Source organism: Thermobia domestica, chromosome 3 (assembly GCF_964235325.1).
Source record: "Thermobia domestica chromosome 3, izTheDome1.hap1.1, whole genome shotgun sequence".
NCBI lineage: Eukaryota > Metazoa > Arthropoda > Insecta > Zygentoma > Lepismatidae > Thermobia > Thermobia domestica.
This window is the reverse complement of record NC_137456.1, coordinates 179,362,095-179,385,946: the sequence shown is the minus strand read 5'-3', so window position 1 is coordinate 179,385,946 and position 23,852 is coordinate 179,362,095. Positions and strand designations below refer to the sequence as shown.

The window sequence follows — 23,852 nt, the reverse complement described above, 5'->3', positions numbered from 1 at the left end:
TAACATAACGTGATTTATACAGTCACATGTTTTACATAAGTTGCAGAAAGTTGCTGGAGCAAAATCCTGCTTTTCAAAAACTTTATATACTTTATTTGTTAGAGACTCAACTGCATCAATAGTGGATTTGCCATTTCTAAATCCACATTGACCCTGCAGATATATATTCTGCTGAGTCAAATATTTATATACTTGATTTTTTACAATGGTTTCTATAATTTTTAAAAAAATGGGATAAAAGATATTGGATGGTAGTTTGACAGACTCAAACGATCACTCTTTTTGTATAAAGGAATAATTTTAGATATTTTAAGTGCAATAGGAAAGATTCATTGAAAAATAAAATATTAAGGTATATTGAAAGAGGTTTAGCAGTATGATTGACGATAGCTTTTATTAAGTTATTAGATATGTCAGATATATCCTTGCTATGTGATGTTGATAATTTTATAAACTACTTCTGTGATGTCATTAGGCTTAACATGGTTAATGATGAAAGTCTCACTAAAAGGACTATGCTGAATAATATACTGGTACATATTAACATATTAGTGTTCTCTTTTTCTTTTCTTTCTTTCTTTCTTTTTTTCTTTTTTCTTTCTTTTTTTTTTTTTTTGTCTTCTCTATAGAAGTAACAAGGTAAGTATTTAGAATATCAGGAGAGAGAGAGAGAGAGTAACAGCATTATTACGAGGTAAATTATCACTTTTGTTTGCTTACTTTGTTAATTACCTTGTATGCAGTTTTGCATTTGTTTGATGATGTTTCGATACAATTTTCATTATATTTTGCTTTCGTTACATTTATGGCATTTTTACATTTACTTCTTTCAATCTTGTATCTATTCTTCGATTACGCGCTTGTGTATATTATAATACTGCATTACTTAAGCTCTCATAACAGAAAGTTTTACGATATGATTGTTGATAGCTTTTATTAAGCAGTATACCAAGTAATATTATTTAACTGGATATTCTTTGATGACTTATATCTGACTATCCTTTGTAGACATTTCAAAAATGGTTAGAAACCTATTTTTAAAAAGATCAAACATATCATTGGCATTTAAATTACCGTGCTTAATGAATAAATCCCAATTCATATACGATAATGATTTAAAAAGTTTGGCAGATTCCTTTTTGTAATGGGTTTAGTTGTAAGTAGTTTCGAGGTTGTAGAATTAAATTCACATTGTCTCATACTTATATTCATTAGTTTAACTAACACAGCATCCTGATCTGGTTTGCTATTTGACTACTTTAGCTTTTTGCCAGAACAAAATCATCTACAATATTGGATTGGAGTTCCATGTCTGTACTCCAATGCTCACTTACACAGAAAATAGAAGCAAGTGCCACGCAGAATTTGTCTACGCTGTTAGCGTTTGCATTTGTATTCATATTTTGAAAGAAACACGTGAAACTGCTGTGATAAATTAATTTTGCCAGCAGTAGACTCCCTTTGCAATGCAACATATAGCTAACATGTAAGTAAAACTGGAAGATATTTGATTGAAGTTTACAAGTACAGTGGTCATTATAAATTAGCACAAGATGTCTCAGATCGTGTGCTAATATGTGAATTCAGTTAATAAAAGCATCAGGAAGCTGAAAACTATCTTATCAATTGAAACAAAGGGCGATCTAAGTGCTATTATTGATTACAATGCGAAAACCAGCTAACAACGGTATGATAATACATCTACTTCATATTTTCCATAAGTAGAAGCTTTGCTTTATATATACTTAAACACAAACAAACTACTCGTATTTGCTGAGCGAAACAATATATTCACATAAAAACTACATACGTGTTACAGTTTCGCCAACTAACACTTTGGCTTCATCAGGCACTATGAGATACAAGAGAAATGTACAGAAAGAAGCCGAGAAAGAGAGCAAAGTGAAGGAGAAATAGAAGAAAGAAGAAAAATGTGATGGGAAATAGAAAGTTTGGGAGAAGAAACAGAAATCATCAAAAGAATGCTTAAGAAGATGGAGGGCATCTCAACTTACAGAAAAGGGAGCAAGAGGCTACTGGAAGTAATAAGGGAAAAAGAAAGAAGAAGAGAGAAGAAGAGCAAGGGGTAATGATGGAGAAAAAAGTAGTGATTTATAAAATTCAGTGTAGCGAGTGTGATATGTGTTATATTGGGGAAACTGGAAAGAGACTAAGACAGCGTACAAAAAAACATAAGGATGACGTTAGGCTAGAGAGGGACAAAAATGCAGTCTGCAAACACGTAAGGGACACAGGACATTCAGTTATTTGGAATGAAGTGAAATTTCTAGGCCAAGAAGAAAGAAGCATAGTTAGGAAATGGATGGAGGCACAATTTATAGAAATGGAGGGTAATAAAGCAATAAACTTGAACTCAGGACTGATCATCGACGAGCAGTGGAATAGGTTGTCAAAAAAGTTTAACGTATAACCACAACGTATAACGTTTAACGTATAACAACCACATATCTATTATGGTTGTTTTGTATATATTGATTGTCTTACACGTATTTATGTATTTATTAGTCAATATTAGTTATCTATCTATCTATCTATCTATCTATCTATCTATCTATCTATCTATCTATCTATCTATATATATATATATATATATATATATATATATATATATATATATATATGTGTGTGTGTGTGTGTATGTGTGTGTGTATTTATATATGTAATTGTATATTTATATATAGATATAAGTATGTGGTTGTATATGTATATGTGTATATATGTGTATGTGTCGTCATTTTAAGTGTATGCGTAATTGTATGTTTATCTGTTTATTTATGTGTATTTGTATATATAAATATATATATAGTTATTTAATTATTTATGTTAATTAATTGTTAGTTTAGATTAGTTGTGCTAAGATCGTCATTTTTGTGTGTGTTATTGACAACTGATAGAAAGCCTCGGTATAGGAATCAGAATACTTGAAGGGGATTGACTGCTGCCAGAAGTCAATCAGAAGCAAGATGTCTCAGCTCTTGTTTGTATATAAGGCTGTACGTTTCTCCTGTATCTCATAGTGTCTGATGAAGCCAAAGTGTTAATTGACGAAACTGTAACACGTATGTAGTTTTTTATGAGAATATATTGTTTTGCTGAGCAAATAGTTTGTTTGTGTTTAAGTTCTACTTCAGGTCAGTAATTTGAACTAATATTTGTCATAAGAAATGCATCAGAAAGATTCATCTTCAGGTTAGACTTCACACATAGACGAAAATGAAGAAAAGATATTTCCAACTTCCGGATCTTACTTTTTCTTTCCTTTTCGTTTATTCAAAGAAGGTTTATTAAAGAACGAATAAAATACAATATATTTCAAACAGTGAATTTTCCAATGTATAATATATAACAAAGGATTGTAATTAGTTAATGTACATTCAGCAGTTACTGGAAATACAAAGATAGTCTAAATACAACACATAATAAAAATAATATTGTTCAATATTTTTTTAAAAAAAGAGAAAACTTCTAGTCCATATTACCTTCAATTTATAGTTGTTAATTTTTGCAAAATGTACCAATTTTTTTTAAAAAAAAGGAGATTGGAGAAGAAAAGAAAGCAAAATTACCCAAAGAAAATTTATAGTTTCAAATTTTTCAAATTTATATTTCTTAATTTTGACCAATGTAAGTCGGTAGTTAGATTTTTCATAATTTATATAGTTTTTTAAAAATTTTATTTAAAGCAAATGGATATTGTCCAAATATTCTGTAACTCATACTTGTTAATTTTATCAACAATATGTTACATTAAAATGATAATATTAAAAGCAAGGAAGAAACTCGTATCTTATGTGAATAGTAGTAATTGTTCACAAAAGTTACTTTCTTTTCATTTATACATCGTTTCCACTTCTTTACACGTTACATTTTTATCTATTGTTTTTTCACTTTTCTTTTCTTTTCTTTTCTTTCTTTTTTTGTATATTTAATTAATATTTTCTTATTTTTAGCTAGCATTCTACCAGAAATCTCAGGAGTTTGTAGGTTTGATATCAATTGGTGGATTTCCCTGTTCTTATAAGTTCTAAATTTTTCTAAGTTAAAAGCTTCTAGTTTTATATACATGTGTAATTTCATTTTATTTATCTTCGGTTTTTACATACATTAGTACATTTTCCAGATAAAGTTATGTAAGGGCTGATAATGAGAGCTCCTCGTGAAGTTTTTCCATGCTATTACCCGATCTTTTTCTAGACTAGTCCGTGGTTCGTTAGTATTATTGTGACTTAGACCGTGATACTGTATGGAAGTCAAAATTTAACTTTTAATTTCAAATTTTTGTTATTAATGTTTGTTTAACTTTATTACTTGTACTTTTCAATTTCTTTTATACTTTAGACCAAAAGTTTTTATATAAAATTAAATGTTAAGTTGTTAACTTTTGTTACAACCATTCAAACGTAACTTTATGTGTGACAAAATAGGTTCCATTTTTAAAGTTACAAAATCTTAGTTTGTAGAAAAAAATAATAAAGAAACAAAATATCGAAGGTTCTAATATCAATGTCTGTGACTTTATTCGCACACGTGTGGCGTAAATGTTAATATTTTACAGAAATGAAGCAAACAATTATTTTCTTTCATTATACAAAAATTAATAAATTAAGAATTAAGTTATTAAATTTGTTTTACTATCAGTGAGTGTAAATGGGTGGAATAAACTACGCTCCAGGTTTGTATACCAAATGAAGTATATTGTGTATAAGAACTTGATAGACTATATGCAGAACTTCTTCGTGGTTATATAGTTAGCGTACATGCCTTCGGTAGTGGAGACCTTGGATCGATTTCCGGTGAGAGGTCAAGAGGTTTGGATCTCACGTTATCCTGTAGATGTATGTCTTATATAGCTCTACTGCTAGAAAGGACGTCAAACTCCAGTTGAGCTCAACGCAACCATACGCAGTTTTCCATATTAACATTTCGGAATTGTACAAATTTATAGGAGATTATTCTTAATATCCTGTAAATAATTAAGATGAGAAGTCCACATTAAGTGTTTCACAAATTCACCTAAGCAATTTTAGTTTTCTTTATTTATTAACAATAGTAGTACAATTACACTTTACAGTATATTTACGACAATGAAATATTTCAATGTCATCTTCAGTACTTCTCCAATTAAAGTTGATGAGGATGTTATATCTATCTATCTATCTATCTATCTATCTATCTATCTATCTATCTATCTATCTATATATATATATATATATATATATATTATTTTGCAATTAATACTAATAGATGGTCATAGCCATATTTTTAAAGATTTAATTGAACTTTCATGATTTCTTCTTCCATGTTTACTAGTAACTGTAAGTGTAACTGTAACAAGAAATAATTGTACAATATCCTAAAATTTTTACTTTGCAAAATCATTTGTATAAATTAAGAATAGTAGGGGCCTACCAGTGTTTTATGATGGTGGCAATGAATTCTATACTAATGATTTATAACATTACTGAAGATAGTTGCTTTTTGAACAGTTTGTTTTTTTGTCTTTTAAATAACTATTAAACCAAGTAATGTTATATCTCGTGTTCAACAGATATATTCCTTGATTTATCCAGAAGGGTTTCAGATTAATCTGAAACATATGATACTATATGAGATGCTTCGGACAAAAATAAATAAATAAATTTAATTTAATTTAATTTAAAAAGAATATCCTTATGATTTTTATAAATATTTTTCCAAATTATTTCTCCTGAATTGCATGCTTCATCTGTTGTACTTTTATCAGTTCAAAAGTCACATTGATTAAGTGAAAATAAATATTTTGTTCAAGAAAAACTAATAATCTTTTTTAAATACATTTTCTCTAGTAGTTTGGTGCAATTACTAAGTAATAACTTGGCTTGAGTCATTTCACTGAACCGTTTCTTATATATTTGTTTCATAACGTTACAAATTTGTAGTTGCTAATGGCTATTAGTAAGAGTTATAAGAGTTATAGCGCAACAGAATTTACGGATCTTGAATCCAAGTAATAGTCATATTATCTTCTTCGCATATTACTGTAGATTATCCACTTTTGAACACTCGTGATCAACCACTTCAGAAATGGCTCGTTTCAATAAAGATTCACAGATAAAGTCGATCGAGTAAATGCTTTTGAGTTAGATCATGTGGCACTCAAACGTTGAATTTACGAGTTATGTTATCATACTGGACTTTTATTCAGGAATTCATTATTCGAATCTCATCCACCTCACAAACACTGCTCACGTTTTATTTTGACATATGTAACAAAAAGTTAGAAAACAAAAATCATGCGAATACGCAGATATTTATTTTAATTGATTGGTTTGAATTTAAAGCTCCATTTTAACACCAAGGTGAAGACGGGATCTACCGTTTAAAGTGAAATTTGAACTAATACTCGAATGTGCATATGATGCAAACACTTTCACATTGAGTGGATGAAACCGGGTGGGAAAATCGTACCAGGGACATATAATTCTTTCATTCGCTGCTATGCAGACATTCTGAATATATGTTGACTCTTGGCATAATGCTTTTTGAGTGTTGTGCCGGGTGGTAACACTGCATTTCTTATGTATTGGGGATAATTCTTATAGATTGGGTGTCTGTTCATGACCTCATGTCTACTTATGCTACAAACCTAGAAATTATTACATCAGGTTCAGAAGAAGCAATATAGAATATCTGTATTATAAAACTAAAGGCTATTACAGTAGGCATTGTTATCGTGTACAGATTATCCAATATACCGTACTATACATTGTCTGTTATTGGAAATATTGCATTTGAGCTATGCTCTCAAGTTGACCCTTTCTTTATAATTGAAGACCTTAGTTGTGACCAACTCTGTACAGAAAAGCCTAAAACTGCTTACCTGAAATCAATAGTAGATACCCTAAACCTCACTCAGTTAATAAATTGACCCATTAAATTAACCGAATTAAGGGAATTGTTACTGGATCTCATTATTACTAACAATGTAACAATGGTTCTTCATGCCAAACTTCCCATCTCTCCACCCAAAATTATTAGTTAACGGGACTACAGTCCTTGCAATGAAGAAATATTTTACCGCCATGCCAGCCTTATTAATTGGGAAGAAACTGAATGATTTAGAATGATATATGCCAAAGTTTATTTCTTAATAACTTACTAAAAATTATATTTGGTATTCATGCTCCTACTAATGTTAGGACTACAAGTTCTAAAGTGCCTTTTATTTGAAGTAACACAAAGTCATTAATAAAAGAACATGATTGAGCCCCCGGAAATTTAAACACATTCGATCTCAGGAAGACTAGGGAGGATATAAAAGGCTACGAAACTTCACGACGACCGTTTTTCGTCAAGAAAGAAAAAATGCATATTTGTCATCGTGGCAAAAATTATACAAATCTACAAATCAAGTGAAAATTAGTACAGGAACTTGATATTGTTAATAAGAAAACATCCCTAATATTCTTAGACCAACTGAATGATCTAAATTTTATAAATAATCATTTTGTCAATACCTCGAGAATACACACAACAAATTCAGAAAAAACTTATCAACAAGTCTTTCGAGTTACATCTGAAAAGTACCCAATGGAAATGAGTCCTTCCAATTACTTCTAGCACGTGAAGCAGACGTAAAGAAAGCACTATACACATAATGTGTAATGCAGCTGGTTTTGATGAAATAATTGCAAAGTGCTCAAATTAGCTTTTCATTTTTATTAACTTTGGGATTGTTTGTCCTGCTTCTCTCAGACGAAAAAGAACATAAAGACGAGAGGGACTCCGAAGTAGATTTTTGAACCGTTTGCGGCGCTTGTATACAAATTATGAAGGAAGAAGTATAATACTTTCTTAAGCCAATTTTCAGTTTCGGAATTTAATAGCACCTAATGTGTGTTTATTAATTTTTTTAGAAGCATTTAAAAAACAAATGAACATTCTTGAATTACATTTTAAGCTGATTCTGAAATATTACTGTAAAAGCAAGCATACGAAGTCTCAGATAAATATGTGATTGTTACACTTGTAATTTAGATAAATAATTATAAAATACCAATAAGTAGAGAATAGTCAATTCTTAAGTCACGTAGATTGGGTTTAAGGCGAGGAACATTGACGGAGTCTCAGTGAATTCGATTCTCGCTAGGCTAGCAGATCTTCATACATATTTTAGATCTCCCTCTTGAATATATGGTATCGTTGTTATGGATGCCAAGGTTCAGTTCGCTGTAGAAGTGATTCAGATTCTACATTAAGCAGTATGTCAATGTCTCGATGCTGAAAATAAATGGTCGGATGAGTTACTCATTTGGTTTAGAAACGATCGAAATCGAATGCATACTTGAATTTTAATGCATCATTAATATATAATGACTATTTTAGAAGTTTATAAAATTATATACTTACGAGAAATGAAGCTGGCTTTTTATTACGTAGATTTTTGTATCCGTTTCAAATTACACTGTTAATAAGTATGTATGTTAATGGATATGTAATTGAATTTTTAAAAATAATAATGATAAAAGAAAGAATGAAAAAAGAAAGAAAATGAGATTAGGGAGAAGATATAACTCTTTTATCCTTGCTAACATTAAGATATTGTAGTGCATTGTAGTGCACAATGCAACATATGCTACTATTCAACAATAGATATAGCATTCATTTGTTCTTTCTTGTTCATTTATTTATTCTATATACCCAGTTTTAGACTTGATTTATTTTGTTCCCCACACAAGATATTTTCCCGTTGAGCCCACCAGAAACACCCGTGATTTATTGTAGATAGTCTTGCAGTTTACTTTTGATGCCATGAATGATTAAAAAAATCAACATATCAAAAATTCCGTCAGAATGATTCACAATAAGTAGAGTATGAAACTTTGCAAATAGTTTACTGAGGTAATAAGTTCACATACTTGCTTATTACTCGTACTGTACTGTAAATGCAGTGACTAATAGACATTTGTTGTATGCATGTCAACTTTTAAAAATAGCTTCTAAAAGAAATGTAGATCTTCTAGAATACGGATTGGTTCTTTTCTCACCTTTACAGAACTCCGGGTACAGGACTGTACTACAACCTCCAGAGATTCAAGCTGCCATATCCAGAAGCAATATTTGAGATAGATTATTACATGATGGATCAAAGGCCATTTATAACTTTAGCGCAAGAGTTGTACCCCGGAGAGAAATATCGCCCTAATTTAGGCCATTACTTTATTCGATTGCTTCATGAGAAGGGAAAACTGTTGAGATTATACACTCAAAACATCGATGGATTAGAAAGATGTAAGTTTATTTTTCTTAATTTGCATGATGAAGAGCAAGTTCTTTTAATGAGTAGAATTGTATGTTTGACGTCATATATCATATTAAAAGTTACGGGAAATAGAAGTAAATACCGAAGAAAAAGTGCAGAACATATTTGTGAATACTTAAGAATTGCACCGGTACAACAATCATTGCATTTCTTTATTTAAAATTGTCTGCATTTAATTACGTTTTGTATTGGTGTTAATTATTCGGTATTACGTAAGACCATATTCACCTAATTTAATTTAATGTATCAATTAATTACTTAAAGAAATCAATACAATCTAGGCTTTTATTAACATCAGAAAGCTACTGAAAAGGTTTTTGTAGAAACTATGGGCATGTAACATTAAAAATCTCTGCTGTTTATGGTAATACAAAATTATTGTTATCTAGCATCTTCCTATTCTTCATAAATGTAATATCTATATACAATATACAATATTTAGCTTATAAATGGAAAATGGTTCGTTCTTCATCAGCGTCGTAGCGTTCGGACGTGTGTTAACATCGCTCCAGGAGTCAGTCATCTGTGACAAGATGGGAGTAGATACCTCAACTTGGAGAACTCGGATTGAGTTATTTGTTGTGAGAACTAAGTTCCAGTGTTTCAAACCTCGTGCAAATTCTGATATTTGTGGTGCTGTGCTTAAACTCTCGTTCTTTGGTTTAATAATTGCAGTGCTACTTGTAATTGGTGGAGTGGAAGTAAATCCAGGCCCTAAGTCATTAGATGACTTATACAAAAAGCTAGAAGAAATGGACTCAAAGATAAATGGAATATACAGTGTGACTAATGACCTAAATAATCGGCTGCAAGTAGTGGTGAATGAACTCAATGCTGTTAAAAAGGAGAACGAAGAACTGAAAATTCAATTGGCTGCTAACAGTGAACTCTTGGACAAATTAGAAAACCATTCAAGAAGAAATAATCTAATATTTCGAAACATTGGCGAGTGCGAAGGTGCGGAAACTTGGGAAGAATCTGAGAAACGTGTTATAAAGTTCGTCACAGAGCAATTGAAAGTGGATCTAAACGCAAGTGAAATAGAAAGAGCCCATCGTCTAGGCCGCGGACATAACAGACCCATCATTGTAAAGTTCTCTTCCTACAAGAAGAAGAATCTAATATTAAAAAATGCATATCATGCTAAGGGAACCCCTGTCTCAATTACCGAATATTTCCCTGCCTCAGTTCGTCAAATTCGCAAAGAACTAACTGTCTTCATGTGGGATGCCCGTTCCAAAGGTGACCATGCAAAGCTTCAATATAATAGGTTAATTATAAATAATAAGGCATTTACTCTTGAAGAACTGCAACAAAATAGTGCGACGCCATCAAAGCAGAAGGAAATTCCGAAGAACGTAAATACAGAATTTGCAACACTACCAGTGGTTAACCAAACTCCGATTTCAGTGAGTGCATCCACCTGTGCAGAAATGCCATCGTCCGATAACAAAAGAGGAAGGAAGATCACCCGGGCGACCTTGCCACCCCCTCACAGAAGCAGAGTGTGACTAACAAAGGAATGCAATGAAACATGTGGTAAGTTATCTACATCTGATCTCGAAGAAATGTGTTTGTGTAGTTCAAAAATAGCAACTGGTCTTACAAATAATAAAGACTCTCTAAAAATATTCTATCAAAATGCTCGTAGCTTACGTGGTCGAACATGTGATTTCTTTTGTAGTGTATTAACTAACAATTACGATCTAATTGCAATCACTGAGACATGGATTAATGAATCTCATTATGATGCTGAGTTATTTGATAACAGATATACTGTGTTGAGACAAGACAGAAACTCTGTCAAAACCTGTAAAACAAGGGGTGGGGGTGTTCTTATTGCAGCCCTAAGTAAACATTGCATGTTCTTATTGGACAGGTGTGATGATAATTATGACTGCTTGATTGCCAAAATAAACAGTGAGGGGAAAACCATATATATTTGTGTTGTGTATTTCTCACCGGGATCTAATATTGAATTGTATAATGATTTATTTACTCGCCTTGAAATTAATTGTCCTCAAGGTTGTCCTGTTCTCCTGATTGGTGATTTCAATTTATTGGAAATAAACGGTACGGAATTTAATTTTGAAACAAGCTCTTCTAAATGTAAGAATTTATATGAATTTATGTCTTATTATAATTTGGAATCATTAAATAATGTGACGAACGAAAATAATCGTACATTAGATCTGGTTCTGTCTAATATAACGAATATAGAAGTCAGTAGGGAATATTGTCCACTAATTCCAGAAGATGTACACCATCCATCCTTAGTAATAAACGTGATGCAGCAGGGGACCGCGAAGATTAAAAAGAAAACTAATATATCAGGATATAATTTTAGGAAAGCTAATTTCTTAGAGTTTTATCTTGAATTCTCATCTATTGACTGGAACTGCCTAAAGGAATATGAAAACGCCAATGACCTAGTTGATAATCTCTATTATATTATTTATAGTGTATTTGACAAGTGCGTGCCACTTAAAAACAACTCAAGAACAGCTTATCCATGCTGGTTTACAAATGAAATTATCAAAAAAATCAAAACTAAAGCAAGGTATCATAAAAAATACAAATGTAATAAAGAAGTAAATTATCTCAATAAATTCAATGAATTGCGTAGAGAAATAAAGAAAGAAATTAAGCTAGCATACAGAGCGTTCATATAAGATTCTGAAAATAACATTAATAACAATGCTAATGAATTGTGGAATTTTATAAAAAAATAAGACTAAGCATCTTCTTGGGGGGAAATTAAATTATGAGGGACGCGAACTTTATCATAATGATGAAATAACCAATGCTTTTGCACAGTATTTCTCGTCAGTATATGTGCCAGATACAGGCTTCACTGGCATTCCTACGAAAAATTTATTAACTTATGTAAGTAACAAACTAGAGTCACTTACCATTGAGGATATCACTCAATCTGAAGTAGAAATGGCAATCAAAAAATTAAAGCCCAGAACTGCTGTTGGCCCTGATGGAATACCTCCATATATCGTAAAGGGTTGTATAGATGCGTTTACAAATCGCTAAGCATTGCATTCAATCTCGCTTTAAAAACATGCGTTTTTCCGGATAAATGGAAATCATCTATAGTTTGCCCAATACCAAAAACCAATGATAAACATGAAATAAATAACTACCGGCCTATATCAATTTTACCTACTTTTGCAAAGATATTTGAACAAATCCTATACCGACGGATAATTGACCACATCCAACCCGTAATCTCACCATATCAACATGGCTTTATCCCACACAAATCAACAACAACAAACCTTGCACTTATCACAGACTTTATAGCAAATTCGTTAGATGTAGGATGTCAGGTTGATGTAATATATATAGATTTTGAAAAGACATTTGACAGAGTCAATCACAAGGTACTATTACATAAGCTAGATCATATATTATTAAGTAACAAATTGCTTTTTGCTGATGACCTCAAAATATATGGTAGGATAAAGACCATCCATGACTGTCTCGATTTACAACGTGACATGGAAAATATTGCTAATTGGTGTTCTCTTAACAAACTTAATGTAAACATAAACAAATGTAACATTTTATCGTTTACCAGAAACAAAGTCAAATAGAGTTTGATTACTCAATGAATCAGATCTTACTAAATAGATTAAATTCAGTCAGAGATCTTGGAGTTATATTTGATACGAAACTGACATTTAATAACCATATAGAGAATATAGTTAACGAATCTTTCAAGATGTTAGGGTTCATAATTAGAATTGGAAAGGAATTTAACAATAGTACTACACTAACAAAAATGTATTATGCCTATGTGCGATCAAAACTGGAATATGCTGCTGTGATTTGGAACCCATCACAACAGCAATACAGACACCAACTTGAAAAGGTCCAATCTAAATTTATCAAATACTTGACGTACAAGACAACTGGAATCTATCCATATTATGAAAATTATCTAACATTAATAGACAACTTCTGTATCCCTACACTTGAACAAAGACGAAATGTGACAGATTTGATTTTTCTCCATAAAATAGTACAAAACGAATTTAATTGTACAGATCTCATATCAACATTAAATTTTCATGTCCCAACACTTAAAACTCGTGCTAATAACTCTGGTCTGTTTTATTGCAAAAAAGCAAGGACCAACGTATTATTGAAATCACCAATTTGGAGAATGTGTTCTACTTATAACAAAATATGTATCAAACACAAAGAAATTGACATCTTCAATATGAAATCTATGTTTAAGAAAACTACTGTAAATGTATTATGTAATACACCAACACTATAATTGGGCTTATGCCTGTTGTGTTGATGGCAAATAAATAAATAAAATTCGTACTTCCCACTGCGATGAATTCTTATTTAGACTGGAGACGGTTTCGACATCCTATTGGTATCATTGTCAATTCCAGGACATCCACGTAATTGTCACATGTTCTTTTACATCTTCTTCAATGAAGTGTTCTACTCCAACGAAATTTCTGTCTACTTGCAATAACTGTGTGTGAACTGGTTAAAGCTGATCAACTCTAATATATACAAAACCTTTACTTGCACCTTTTCATATAACATGCAATCGCCTCTGACTGGTCTAGTGCTAATAGCGAAGTTTTACGTCAATAATTCGAAGTTCTATGTAGTGATTTGCTCATATTATCATAGTATAACCTGCAATTATACTTCTAGAAATCTTGTTACAAAAGATTCAAATTAAAGCTCCTTCAATTCGAATCTTTGCAAACCCCATATCATTTATTTTATGCTATTCTTTACTTCCACAAACACATATGATAGACATGATAGACAAAGCTCTTACAACTTCTTTTCCTCCTTGCTTAGATGATCTCTGGGTGTACGGTATTCTTCAAATGAATTAGTTTTCGTGTCATTGTTCTGCTTCTACTGTCATAATATTTGGCGCGTGGGCGTGTAAAGTGCGTTAAGTCAAAAAGTTAGTGTTTTAGAGAAATCGCATTTGAAAGTTCAGATATATAATATAAAAATCCTGTTTTGGGTTTCAGACATAAGTCCAAAAAACAGTCTTATTAACATGAAGAGCTACAACAGCTAATCGTTTTCCCAAAACCGGATTTTGGATTTATGTTTGAACTTTAAAACACTAATTTTTGACTTAATGCACTTTACATACCCACCCGCCATTTGATTAATTCATTACTTTTTGTACCTTTTCTCGTTCTCGAATTTTTCCTCAGTTTACTTTTCGTTCCATAATTACTGTACTATCTCATAGTCTAAATGTTCCCGTTTACTGATATAAAATTATAAATTGTTCATTATATCTTTGAAGTTTGATCAAAATAAATGTATTATAATTAGGTAAACTTTTATCGAAATATTTAAACAATGAATGCCCTTGTCGTATTGATTTTGTGTTTTCTGTAATTCAACATTTCTTTATATTTTTAATCAGTAAGACGGTGTTATATATATATATATATATATATATATATATATATATATATATATATATATATACATAGATTTTTTTTTTATTTCCATTCAATAAGGTTACATCGGTAATTCTATCATCAATATTTTATAAACTACACTGTACACTGTTCTACAAATTTTAATTTTCGTATTTATATTCAAAGTATAAGTGCATATTATATTTTATACACAAGTTCTTGCTCGTTGAAGGTACAAAGAACATCATTGTATGTCCATATATTTGCAAAGGCTACAATATTATTTTGAGATACAGCTTCTTTATAAGCATTATTTATAGCATACTTTAAACGGCGAATATAGATACTCAAAAAATCCAGAGGACAATTGAAACTGCAATATAAATGATATCTATATACAATGTATGTTGTACTACGTGCTAAAATAATCAAAAAGTTAGAAAGAGAAATAGCAGTTGACTTTTTAGAGTTAAAATAGCCTACTATGAGTTTACTATTAGGTATTTCATTTAAGTCCAAAACTTTACAGATTAAAGTGCTTACAAATTTACAAAATGGCTGAACAGCATCACATTCATAAATTATATGTAATTCTGTACCGATTTGCGGGCAGAAAAGACACTTCGGACCATCTAATTTCTTCCATTGATACAGTCTTTCAGCAGTTATTAGCCTATCATGGAAAAACCTCCATGAATTCTGAGCATCATATCCAATTGAGGGAAATCGGCATATTTCAGTCCACGGAATCCTTTCATTCGTCCAACGACATTTATTTGTAATTAGATTAGGAGATAATGATCGAGAAAGTACCTGTCGATACAGCGTTTTTGATGTTGTTGGAAAATGTATAATATCGTTTGTTCCAAATCGCAAAAAGTATACTCAATCTTATTTTCAGCCATATGATCAATTCTTGTAAAAAATTGTTTCAGTAAATTCTTAAATCTTCTTAAGCCAAGTGTCAAGACACGCTGGGAACATTTTGTGAGATTTGAATAATCAAAATGGTCCTCTTCGTACCAACTACCAGTTTCAGATATTAAATCTCCAACTGCATATACAGATAATCGCTTCCATTCAGGACTCAAAGAAATCAAACCTGTGTTTGATCGAAATAATAGACAGTTGTAAACGGGCAAGGAACGAAAGAAATCCAATGTAATTTTTTCCAGATTTGAATAGACATTCATATGCTTCCATGAATTAATAACAGATGAGTAGAAAGAATTTACACCATTAATGCTATTTGTATTAAAATCCATAATAAAAAAATGGACAGGGTTTAATGGATGTATACAGCAGGATGATAAATGATACAAAATTAAATCATTAAGGACTGAATGAAAATTTGATCGTAAAATATTTGCTATAAAATGTAACCGCAACGATATTACTTTACTATAAATATGCACTGTTCCTAAACCACCTTGCATTACTGGAAAAAATACATAATTTGGGTGTAGCCAATGGTGTCTATTCCAGAGGAAATTCAAAAATAATTTATCTATTCGCTGTAAAAAATCCAACGGAGGTTGTAAAACCGTAAACACGTGTGTCAACTTTGATCCCACAAACGTATTCAATAATAGGCGACGACTATAATATGAAGTGCAATACGAAAAGTACTGCCACCTTAAAAGACTCTTCTTTATTTTGCTTTCTAGATTATCCCAGTTAACTCTTTCATCGTGTTCTGTATTCTCTAAGTGTACTCCTAAAAATTTACACGATCTTGAAGTCCACGTGACTTTCAGTGGTGCGTCTTTGCGATGTTTCCAACTGCCAACCCAAAGTCCACATGATTTTTGAGGATTAAGCTTTGCTCCAGATACCATACTGTTCTCAGAAAATAAATTATAAATTTCATTAAAACCTTCATTCCGTGTTATGAATAACACTACGTCATCGGCAAAACTTGAAACAATTATTTTGTTTTCTTCAACATTGTTAGGCGATATATGAAGAGGCTTTGGAATCGATAATCCATATTGGATTAAATGACGTCGACACATATGCAAAAAAGGTTCAATAGATAAAGCAAAAAGAGAACCTGACAGCGGATCACCCTGACGTACACCACAAAGATGAAGAAATGGCTCCAATAGATAGATAGATAGATAATATCAGATAATTTTAGTGTTCAATTAATTTTCTTTACTAAAACATTTGACGAAATACTTTTCTTGCAATTTCTTTCTAATAAATGAATAAGCAAAATAGTCATTATGACTTACTAATAGATTCTATGAGATACATATTTATAGATTAAAAATAAGCGCTAACCTTAAATCCAGAAAAATAAGTTTTTCTTATTATATAATTCTGATTCTCTCTAGCGCCTTCCCAAGTAATTTCTCTCTTGCTCTACTGCTTTTCTTAATTATCATCTATGTACTCTTAAAACATAAGAACACAAAATCTACCAGAAACTATATATATATATATATATATATATACAGGGTGCGGCACGTAAAACCGGCCCGTAAAGTGAACACATAAAATGAAATGTAATGTATTGAATATGACTACTCGCCTTCACAGCAGCCTTCACAGCAGGTGCTGAAAGTGTCCTCCGCCCACTTCAACACACATGTGAGCACGATTGAGGAGATTCATATATACCCTTGTCAGTTCTTGTGTTGTAATGCTATTGGTGACATCCTGGATCATGGTCTTGAGTTCTTCAATTGTGTGTGGATTTGTTTCGTATACTCTTCCCTTTAACAGTCCCCATAAGTAAAAGTCACACGTGGACAAGTCTGGTGACCGAGGAGGCCACAAGCCTTGCTGATTGTCCTCTCTGGTGTAAACATCTCATGCACAAGGGACAATGATGCAGCTGATGTGTGGCATGTTGCACCGTCCTGCTGAAAGTAACATAACTGACGCTCCTCTTCGGTCAAGTGTGTATAAAACTCTTCCAGGATTCCCATATACACGTCACTGTTCACTGTCGTCTCAAAGAATATGGGCCCAATAACGCGTGTGGCGGAAATGGCACACCAAACACCAATCTTCTCATCATGCAAGGGTACCTGGTGATTGCGTGTGGATTTTCTGTCGACCAATACCGGTTGGTTTGGGAATTTACGTATCGAATACCGGCATTATCGGGTATCGAATACCGGCTCGGGTATCGAATACGGCATTATCACACACTGACACTCACCCGGTTTAACACAACGAGGCCTTTTTCTCAACTGGTTTCGACAAGTTTCACTGGCTGCGGCTGCACGTGACTGCTGCAGGTCACGTAAGTCGACCCGACCTCGACACGCCATCTCTTGGTAGGAAGGTAGATTATTTAAGTGTTGCCAAAAACACAATATACCAGAATATTACGACGGGCCGGTTTTACGTGCCGCACCCTGTATATATATATATATATATATATATATATATATATATATATATATATATATATATATATATATATATATCATTTATACATATATACCATCAGGGTGTTCATTTATTATGTAGCTAAAATCCTCTGGTGAAATCCTCACACTTAAACAATAAAAAAGGTTCATATAAACATAAGGCGAAAAACGCATTATTTCAAACTTACGAGATGCTGAAATCGAGAAAATTGTAACTTTGAGGCTGCCTTGCTCGGAAACTATGAGAAATACCAAAGGCGGTTAAAGAAATATTAAAGGAAGTAGTACACTCTCTATCTAAATACCTATGCTTCAGAGTTGGGTTGTACCAGCGCACATGATTATAGAGAGAGCGGAATCTATACCGCAGCTCCCTCTATAAAATCCGTTGCGCCGATGCGTTCCAACTCTGAAACATGGCTATTTATATAGGCATTGTACTAGTTCCTCTATATCCGCTATATTTATTAATCTTTGCTTCAGATACTATCCTAGTTAATTTAAATTTGTTCACGCTATCTACCTGAAATATTTTTCATGTTTCATTGAAAAGCCACCATCATTCTTGTTCCCATTTACCTTCCAACAAAGAATAAAAGTAGTTACATAAAATTAAAACTCCAGAATTATCCGAGCAAAGTAAGATGGAATGGTTATTCAGGGACTTTACCTCGAAAATCCACTTATTCTAGCTTCAACTTACCCAAGAACTTCACGAGTTCCAAAGGAGGCATGGCCAATCCACTTCCAAAGGAAAATGCATTAAAATCAAAACATACTAGTTATTCAATGCGACAATACTTTAAAAAAATGGATCAATACTGAGTAAAGTTTCACAAAATTTCTTTAAGTTTAGATCTGAAATTTGTTTCTAGACTACAGAAAAGCGTAATTTAGAAGATTCCTACGTGAACTTAAAGATGGCAAAAATTTTTTGTTGTGCACCAAACTTAATTTTTCTTTAAAAATATCTGCAGACATATTCAAGAATAGTCGACAGTGTCTCATTCAAGTAGTTATATTTCTTTAATTAACAAAAATCCATGACTCCTTGAATTTCACGAATCACTCATCTTTCCATATACAAATAATAAATTAAATACAACATACTAGCAAGCCTATGTGATAAAAGTATAAAAACACAAACACGTAACAGTTTCAACAAACTTACTATGTCTCCGTCAGACTTCCATTTCTTCTAGCTACTTGTGAGTTGGTTATCTCTTATATACCTTCTGAAGATCAACTTCTAATTAGGCTCCACCCTTTCATTAAAAAGTAACACTTATGTTTTTCCATTTTCACCTGTTCAGCTGCTCACTTGTCTAATTAAAAATATAACTTTTGCTGGATACTTTCTTGTCCTTTAATTATTCTTATTTATGTTCCCTTATTCATTTGTTCTCTTTCTTTCTTCTTTCTTTTCCTTTCTTCTTCTTTAAGTAAAATCCTCTCCCATTCATTATTTATCATAAATTCTCCATTCCAAGTCATCACATTGTCTCCTCCTTCATGATTTCTATGGCTCCTTTCCATTTTCGCAGCAAAGTCCTGTTCTCTGCTCCTTCTCACCCGATTGTGTAGTTTGTCCCTTTCGTGCTTATATATTGCATTGTTGTTTATTTTTAATCTTACATCATCCTTGTGCTGCTTTATCCTTTTTTCCGTCATCTTTTTTGTTTCTCCTATGTATACGCTCATAAAAAGATTTGTATATCAAAGATCGCCAATGCAAAGTGTTAAAATTTTACACGATATTCACAGAAAATCGGTCTACAAGGACCTTGAGGGTGCTGTAATCTGGCCGTGCGAAAGAGAAGCATAGCAAACAGAAGTTTGTTTAAAAGAATTCAGAGAATGAAATTGTAGGACGTAAAATAACTCCGAAAATAACACTATTCTTCTCATTCCGATATAAGGTACACTTTACATTGATAACATAGTAAATCCTGTTCTTCGTCCTTACATAGATACATTACTAGACTATCTTCCAGAAGAATATGCGGGTCCCTATACCGTTAAGGCAACTAGCTTGTTCTATACGATATATTTCATTTCATTTTATTTATCCTCCATTCTGTACAAACTTGGAAATAATTTTCCGATAGTACATGGGATTCGTCATGGTTAATTGAACAATATATATATTAGACACATTTGTTAAACATAATTCATACGTTTATACATTATAGTAATTTGAAATATCATTATACCAATATTATAGCATACCTTATCTTTTGTTTCGGTCTCCGAGTCTAAGTGTTATCGAGTATGTGTGTGACAGCGTGTGGCGGCACTGGATCTCTAGCTGGGCTTCGGTAACGATTAATAATCAGATACACCAACATTCACAGCGAGCGTGGGATACCGTTATCACGATCAGACCTTCAGTATCCCTACGACCAGCTATCTGCCCGAACAGGAACTTTCAATTATAGGAACCTAACACGATGAAACTTGTCTGGATGCTTGAATAGCCCCTCGAAATAGGTACACTTGCTATTAAGGTGAGTATTCTATGTTTTTGATCAGCTTGTATAACATGTTCGAGACGTCCCACTGGTATTATATTGGTACCCACCTGACATAATCTTCTTATATACAAACTTCGATATTGTGGTTTTGCTTATATATATATAAAGAAATAAGCAGATTGTGATATTGTGGTTTCGGTTTAGTGATTGTGTACATTCAGGATAAATGCAAATAAGCAACACCCGGGTGAATTATTTATTTATCATAAAACTTTAGATCATGATTACAATTCTCTTCCACTTCAGTGAGTGGTATACCAGATGAGAAGTTAGTAGAGGCTCATGGAACATTTTCTACGGCTTCCTGTATAAAATGCTCAACTGATCATGATCCAGAAGAAACTAAGAAAACTCTTCTTTCAGGGATACCTATGAGATGCAAGAATGAACGATGCAAGGTAATATGCCACGGTTAAAAATATTGTACAAAAAGTGTCAATGTAAGTTTTATTATTATTATTATTATTATTATTATTATTATTATTATTATTATTATTATTATTATTATTTTAAATGTTTGGTGAATCTTTCTAAAATGTTCTTGTAGGCTAACAAAAGCTAGATTTCCAGCCATTGGTAAGGGAAGAATTACTTATCTGTTTGGAAACACTACTAAATTCTGTAAATATAGACTCCGTGTGGAATTATTTATACAACTGTAAGTAGTATTTGTTTACAGCGACATTTTCAATTCAAAATACGATTTTTCTATTTTTCTATCTTTTTAAAGCTAACATTATATTGTAGTAAAATAAATGCACTTCACGCAATCAGTATCATTTTAACGATTTAGCTTCCAATTGATTATTGTAAGGTATTTGTTTACATTTTTTCATTTGTGTTAAAGAAAAACTTTTGTTGCCTTTCTCTGTTCAAAACAATTGCTGTAAATAACAAATAATTTTACGTTATTGTTTTCAAAAATATATTGCGCCATATAGTAAATAATCCCATTAATTGCTATTTCCGGCAAACTAATGAGACGGAGATTCATCCACCATTATCATAATCATACATTACTTCCGTAAATTTTTATATTGAAACGATTATATTACAAAAGAATTATTTATTACAAAACCCAGTGACATAAGTGATGGGAGATAGATCTGTAGCCGAGGTTAAGAAAAAGAAAGCAAGACAAAGTAATGAAAGGAGAAAAATTGGGACATCTTTGGGTAGATGCTTCTGGTTTTAAAGTATGTGTACCGAAAATCTTATTGAATATAATGAAATATAAGAGCTTATTAAATCACAGAAATTCGACAAAATGTATTGAATCTTTTTCAAAAGTTTAAGTTGAGCAGTTGAACAAGGGATACACAATAGAAAATTGAAGCGAATTAGATTATTACAATTTATGATTATTGCTTTTTATATCTAAGATTGTACAAATTTCATATGTAACGTACTTGACAAATTTTTTTCCCAATAGTTTCCCATTGTTAAATTTGCATCTAATTATTTAATATTTAATGGTTTATTATTATTATTATTATTATTATTATTATTATTATTATTATTATTATTATTATTATTATTATTATTATTATTATTATTGGCCCGACCCTATTACATACGTGATAAAAATCCGCCATGCTAATTGAGGATTAAGTTGTTCTTATTCAATTTTATTTTAATAGTCTCCCTCTTAAGAGCAAGATATATAAAGATACATCTATATTTCCTTACTTGAAGAAGTACAAATGAAGGAACAGACAAATTGTTGCACAAATTTTAAACACAAACGGTAGTTCTTGGGAAGAATAAGATAAGACAAATATAATCTTGGATCAAGATCTTAAGGGTGTAAGAAGTATGTTGTGGGTATGATAATTCGCCTACAGTTTTGTCTGACCCATAAGCCAAAGCTTGAAGAAGCATATTAGACACTAAATTGTGAATAAAAGAAAAATGGACACAGTCTTTTAAGGATACTGAATGGATTTAAAGAGGAATCTTAAAAGGAGACCATGAAAGTAAAGAATGAACAGTTTCAAAAATCAAGAAGTGGTTGAGTGACATGTGAATGAACCTTTCTGCATATGGAAGAAAGTATTGTTATAGATCAGTACAATTCTTGGTTAATAAAACGAGATTTTAAATTTTAGAATGAACTATTAAATAATTAAAAGTTAACAATAAGACATTATTAAGAAAATAAATTCGTTAATTTAAATCAAGATCAATAGATAATACTCTAAGTTTCACGGATTATCCAGTTAACTACTTTTTATTGAATGCATATTCGTTGTAACATTTTTAAATAAACGAACACTGGGTCTTATTGTAACTTTACGCAGAGAGTGACTATTTTCATCCCTCATTCTCAGGATTTATGACAATTTTGTAAATTGAAAGCATTAAGGAAACAACTTTGTTCGAGAAAAATATTTATCTTCCGTTTTCTAGGGACTTGTAAAACCTGATATAGTTTTCTTTGGTGAAGAATTACCAGCAAAATTCTGGTTATTTGAAAGAGATGTTCAGTTCGCTGACTTTTTATTGGTGATTGGAACATCTTTGGAGGTAAGATACAAATAAGTTAATTTGTTAGAATAGTAATAATGGTTGAATTTTAAATGTGATTCACTTAGTTTGGTCTAATTTCAGTTTTCTGTTATAAAATTTGGCCTATGTTTAGCAGAAGGGGTCCAGCTCTTTCCTCTAAAATAAAATATTACAATTTTGGTAATTTCTGTCCACATTCGGTTAGTTTAGGGTAGGTTAGGTTAGTTTAGTTTATGTTATATTAGTGTAGGGGTCCCGCATAATTTCCAAAAAATGATAGAATTTCACTTATGTATGTTTAAAATTTTCTACACATTGCCGTTACTTTTATATCGAATTAAGTTCGTATTCTTTCATTAAAACTTTGAATATAATTACAACTTTTATGTAAACTCACATATAAGAAGGTAGATGGTAAACAAGATAACAAATTTGTTTCTAGACTCTAAAAATTATTTTTATTAGAATGACAGTTCAAGTCATCATTCTGCTCAAAAGTATGTCCCTCTTCTAGTTTACGTTTATGAGTCGTCTAGATATTAGATTTAAGGTTTGTTTACGACATGGGAATCGATCCTGGAGGGCCGAGGGATCCATCTTCAAACTTTGCTTACCCTTCTAGTATCTGAATACTTTTGCTTGGATATCTATCCCCCCTTAGTTTATT

At 31.7% G+C, this 23,852-nt stretch overlaps 1 protein-coding gene across 3 annotated transcripts in view; it reads left to right on the top strand.

Moving 5' to 3' along the window:
- LOC145680891 (NAD-dependent protein deacetylase sirtuin-3, mitochondrial-like) overlaps positions 1–23,852 on the top strand; it is a 287,622-nt gene that overhangs the window by 143,468 nt on the left and 120,302 nt on the right. For all 3 annotated transcript variants that reach the window (XR_014130690.1, XM_081752050.1, XM_081752049.1), the window contains exons 4-6: positions 9,056–9,291; positions 20,924–21,075; positions 23,087–23,203. Coding sequence is in view for 2 of the 3 variants with exons in the window: in XM_081752050.1 (XP_081608176.1) it covers positions 9,056–9,291; positions 20,924–21,075; positions 23,087–23,203 (505 nt within the window). In the remaining variant the exon portion in view is untranslated. The remainder of the gene's footprint in view (positions 1–9,055; positions 9,292–20,923; positions 21,076–23,086; positions 23,204–23,852) is intronic.